The sequence below is a fragment of the Erpetoichthys calabaricus genome, chromosome 2 (genome assembly GCF_900747795.2).
Source record: "Erpetoichthys calabaricus chromosome 2, fErpCal1.3, whole genome shotgun sequence".
In the NCBI taxonomy this organism is placed as follows: Eukaryota; Metazoa; Chordata; class Cladistia; order Polypteriformes; family Polypteridae; genus Erpetoichthys; species Erpetoichthys calabaricus.
The window spans coordinates 116,814,211-116,819,227 of record NC_041395.2 but is presented as its reverse complement, the minus strand read 5'-3'; the positions used below and the strand labels follow the sequence as shown (position 1 = coordinate 116,819,227).

At 41.4% G+C, this 5,017-nt stretch overlaps 1 protein-coding gene across 1 annotated transcript; it reads left to right on the top strand.

Annotated features, from left to right (window-relative positions):
* The first annotated feature begins 384 nt into the window (after positions 1-384).
* On the top strand, positions 385-3,839 carry LOC114646283 (E3 ubiquitin-protein ligase rnf152). The gene has a single exon (XM_028794404.2). It carries the CDS (start codon positions 794-796, stop codon positions 1,532-1,534), a length of 741 nt encoding a protein of 246 aa, XP_028650237.1. The 5' UTR covers positions 385-793; the 3' UTR covers positions 1,535-3,839.
* The last annotated feature ends 1,178 nt before the right edge of the window (positions 3,840-5,017 follow it).

The following is a 5,017-nucleotide window of genomic DNA, read 5'->3' as shown; positions in this document are numbered from 1 at the left end:
ATCGCTACCAATGAAACATGAACACAATTATCACTACAGAAATGTAAAGTCATTCTTCAGTATGTGTTGCTCATTATGAAACACGCAAAGATTCTAAACTATCTCTATAAAACAGACACTCAATTAGGTGCGATTTTCCTTAATGCGATTGAACAGTACCTCGCAAATGTCTTAAGATTATTATTAATGACGTTTTCTTTTTTCTCTTTTTTCAATAACGAATCACGCCCATAACAAAGGAGCATAGAACTGTTGTATACAATGGCTTAATTAATATTGAAATAAACTTTATTGACTTAGATGAAAGCATTAAGAGTGATTATTATCATTAACTGTGGACAAATCATATGCAGGAGCAGCATACACATTGCGTTAAACGTAGAGAGAGGAAACCGCGTCTTTGTCTCCCATCGCAATGCTGTTTGGGGGTATCAGCGCTGAGCATCATAATCCTTCTGCCTCTAACAAAAAAGCTCTCGTAAAGAGAGGCAACGGCGGAGAGATAGCGACGCCTCTGCCCCGTTCTACGGCTGCAGCTCAATGGGATTATTTCGTCTCTTTATACGTTAATACACCGGGCACAGAAATCGCCGACATTACATCACTGGGTTTCCGTTCCAGGCGTGCAAGGAGACGCGGTTTAATATTTAACAAGCGAGATCAAAACAGCCAGGCAGAGGGCAGCGCAAGGAAGATCATGGGATCCAGCACAGGAGACCGTACATAAACAACCATAAAGAAACTGTGATTGTATGCGAATCGCAAGGTCTTTTTCCGAGGACCAAAACATGTCATGGCAGGGGCGAACACCAGCACTGTGGAAGCTGCGGAAGCAGCCCCTTACGAGGAATACGAATGCAAGATTTGCTACAATTACTTTGACCTGGATCGCCGCGCTCCAAAGATCCTGGAGTGTCTGCACACCTTCTGCGAGGAGTGCCTGACCACCCTGCACCACCGGGAGGAGCGGCCATGGCGCATCGGCTGTCCGATCTGCCGACACCGAACCCCCGTTCCTGAATACCGGATCCACAATCTGCCCAACAACACTAAGGTGACTGAGGCTTTCCCTTCGTACATAGAAGCGGACCCATTACCCCAAGACCCTCCCCACCCGCGCCACCCGGCTTCCCCAGCGTTGCCAGAGGAGGCGTCGGCGGCCACCCCAGCGCACATCAGCGGGGGAGGTGGCAACAACAGTACTGGAGGAGGTGGCGGCGGTGGCAGCGGCAACAGTAGCAGCAGGGCACATTCGACGCGCTACGAGAGCTGCCAGAACTGCAAGCGAGCCGCTCTGACAGCGGCCTGCGTCTGCGTCATTTTCTCCTTCCTCTCCATGATCGTGTTGCTCTTCACTGGCCTGATCTTTGTGCACAACTACAACAACCCCCCGTCACCCGTGGGACCAGTCTGCTTGTCTGTAGCCAGCATTTTAGCCATGTTTTCCGTGGTCGTCACGTGGGTCATTTGCTGGCTCAAGTACCGACCGGACGGCGGCAGAGCGGCCGCGTCCGCAAACAGGAGGGGCACTTGAGCTTAATATGGAATGACTGACAGACAGACCGAGCGGGGCATTCTATCTACCCGCCTTGCCTCTGCAGGGTTCATTTCTTTTTTCCTGATTTTACCAATCCCGTTGTTTAAATTGTTTACAATCTTTACACAGTTTTAAATATCAATAGTGTTAGGTTTGCTTAGGTGGTATTTGCTTAAAAACGAAGAAGGCATATGAACGCAGAGTGCCACTAAAATTAGGGTAACCTATTGTTACCAACAACCTAGGCGAAAGCAATCACTTTGGACTGCTGACATGCGTCATTTTAACTCAGTTATTTACAGCACGTCAAAGCGCTTGGGGACAAAAACAATTTTCAGAGATCGGTTTAACATTGCCGCAGTTTATTGGAAAAGCGAGAATCGTTCTGTTAGACATTTTCACGGCATTTGGCGTCTTATGAGATTTCCTGCATGCGAATCTGCATTTTACCTTTAAAAACTGCATTCAACAGAATCACACTATAGGCACAGTCGATGTCCATATATTGTGTGTACATAAAAGAAGTCAATGGCATTTTGTGCCTGCGAGTAACATTACGTTTTTTACTTGAAAACATACGTTGTGATGGCGACTGCATTCACTTTGGACTCTTTTCAGTACTTAATATGTTTGCACTTAAAAGAGCTCTTGGTCGATTTTTTTCCAAGATGTGAATACAAACATTTATTATTGCAACTATTATATATTGGTTTTGATGGTGACTGTCGATGCGGCAGTTTCTATAAGACGCCTGAAAAGATTTTTGCTGACATGTTTTTTTTACCATTTACTGCATATCTTATGTATAGACAATTGTTTTTTTTTCTCCGATTGAATACTAGTAAAGCGTCTACAGAATGAGCCATATGTTGCGCTTGGTGTAACCGATTCAATAGCCCGTACTCCCATATGACGTCATTTACACATTTATGCAAAGCACCTGCGCGTTTCACAATGAAAGACTGAAGGAAAAGTAACTGAGCACCTCTGTCTAGTATCGCTGCGCTTTTGAAATCTTCCCCTCAATGGTTTGGCGTGTAAACAGTGATGTGTAACTGCTGTCTTACTGTAGTTGTGTTACATGACAAAGAGTAGAAACAGTCAGGCACAAATGTGAAATGTATAGTGCTAGTATTTTGAGATTAACTACAAAAATCATGTGAAATTGTGGAAAGCGCCCTTATTACTCCGTGTTATTTTATGTCTCTATGGCAACCTGCTACCATAAACAGAGAGGACCCATCAAAATTTCTCTAACGTGTCTTCCCTGCATATGCAAACTATCCATCAATATTTGAGTTTGATTTTCTAGAAAAATGACTGTAGAATATGACACCAGGCAATGCTGCATCTCAAGAAAACTTTGCAGCTGTTCACCTCACATTGTTGGGTGCAATGCAGTCAGCTCAGAGCTATGCTGGTGCTTTGTCTTTTACAAAGACTTAAATGCTCACCATTTCTTCAACTCCTCCACACTGTCAAGGATTTGGAATTATGCAGCTACTGAAAAGGCAGATTTAAATTTCATGATCTCCTGGCTAAAATTTCTCATATGAAAAAGCCTTAAAGTGTCCCATATGGATTACAAAAAAAAAAGGGCTCAAAATGGTAAAGTAGTCATTTTAAATTCAAGCCTGGCCATAGACTCACCGCTTGACCTTAAATGAGCAAATCACTTTGCGTCTTGTGCTCTCCTCCTCCACATGGGATTGAAAGCCCAGGTTCTGATGTACTAAAGGTGAAAATAGTAGCAGGATTCAACATAAATTTCAACCCCATGCCTCTGCACTTGCATAAATGTGAATATTTTTTTAATCATACATTCTTCAGTTCTCACATTTTCTGTATTTGCAGTTGTGAATGTGGTTTTCTTGCCTGTGATCCTGTTCTGTGTTAGGTAAACTGCACCCTGCACATTTTCACTAATAAAACATTCATTTTTATAATGGTAAAATGCTTAAGCCTTAGATTACCTGCAGGTCCTTAGACTACCAGTAAGATTCAGTTTTAAAGTTGTTTGATATTTTTAGGTTTTGTTTTTTAATATGTAGAGTAAATTGATGACTGCATATAATAAAGATAAAAGAGGACAGAGAATCAGATTCTGCCCATTTTCTCCCTCTGTATTATTTTAAGAGTGCTGCTGATTTTTCAAATGTTAGTAATCAATAACTTTTTGATTATGAAATGATTTCACTTTTTGGGACCTTTTGGCTTATTTATTTATTTATTTATTTATTTAACGATGTTTGTATGTAATAATTTATTTGTTTATACAGTTATAAAACTCTTTTTATCATTAGTTTAGTCTCTGATTCTTATCCCAATGTCGTTTTTTTATTATTATACAGAGTAAGTGAATGCTGATGTTAAGATTCAGTGCTTGGAAATCAAAAAAAGGAGAAAAATGCCTATCCTGTGCCCAATCATTAAATAACATGACATTATCAAATCGACTTGATCCAAGTCAAGGTTGTTTTGGGGGGGTTGGGGGGCAGAGCCTATCGCAGTACCACTGCCTGCAAAACAGGGAACATCCCTAGACAAGGCGCCACCCCATCATACGCACCCAATCTCACACAGAGCTAATGCCGAACAGCCAGTCACTCTAACCAGTATGTCTCTGGGAATGTCGGAGGACCACCAGAGGACCTGGAGACAAACAACACAGACACATTTTACATTAACAATGACTGGGTGCTGGATTCAGACTCTGGAGATTGAGTCTGTGAGGCCACTCTGCAGCAAGAAATGGCTGGGATACAATATTCAGTTAATGTATTGTGGATCAGTGGTTCTCAATCTAACCTCATTGCAAACAATGGGGTGCACTCGCAGAGGTTAACTCTGCTATCCCATGGTTTCAGTAAAACTGGGTTTAGGTTTCCAGACTGGTAAACTGTCTGTGTGGAGTTTGCATATTCTTACCATACCTGCTTGGTCCTCCTCTGTTCTCTAGTTTCTCCCAGAGATGCACATGTTAGCTTTATTGACAACTTCAATTGGCTCAGAGTGAATAAGCATGCCTGTTGCCTTGAAGCTGCTGCTTCCAGCTGTGGTGTTTCAGGAATCTGTGCATGAAAAAGTAGGTCCGGAAAATAGACATTCAGACAAAAAAAAAAGCAATCTGTCCAGTGTAATTCAATTTCTTATTTTATTTTCATAGCTTAATGGAAATTTTCACTAACTGTAATTCAATTTCTTATTTTACTTTCATAGCTTAATGGAAACTTTCACTAACAGCTTGCTCATTTTTTATTTATTGTTGTTTGTTGTGAGGTAATTCAATACATTTATAGCCGCAGGATTGGCATATGGGTTCTTTCAGGATAAGACAAGCTCAGTTTTCTCTGAGTGCAGCTCCCAATGGTGAAACAAATATATTAGGTCTGCTGTTTTTATTTCACTTGTGAATCTGAGCATTTTGGTTTTCTGCATGGGATTTTCAAATTTTTAAAAATTTTGCTTAAATGTATTTTT

Excerpts from the sequence above, each read along its gene's own strand:
- LOC114646283 (XM_028794404.2), top strand. The coding sequence starts at position 794 with ATGGCAGGGGCGAACACCAGCACTGTGGAAGCTGCGGAAGCAGCCCCT.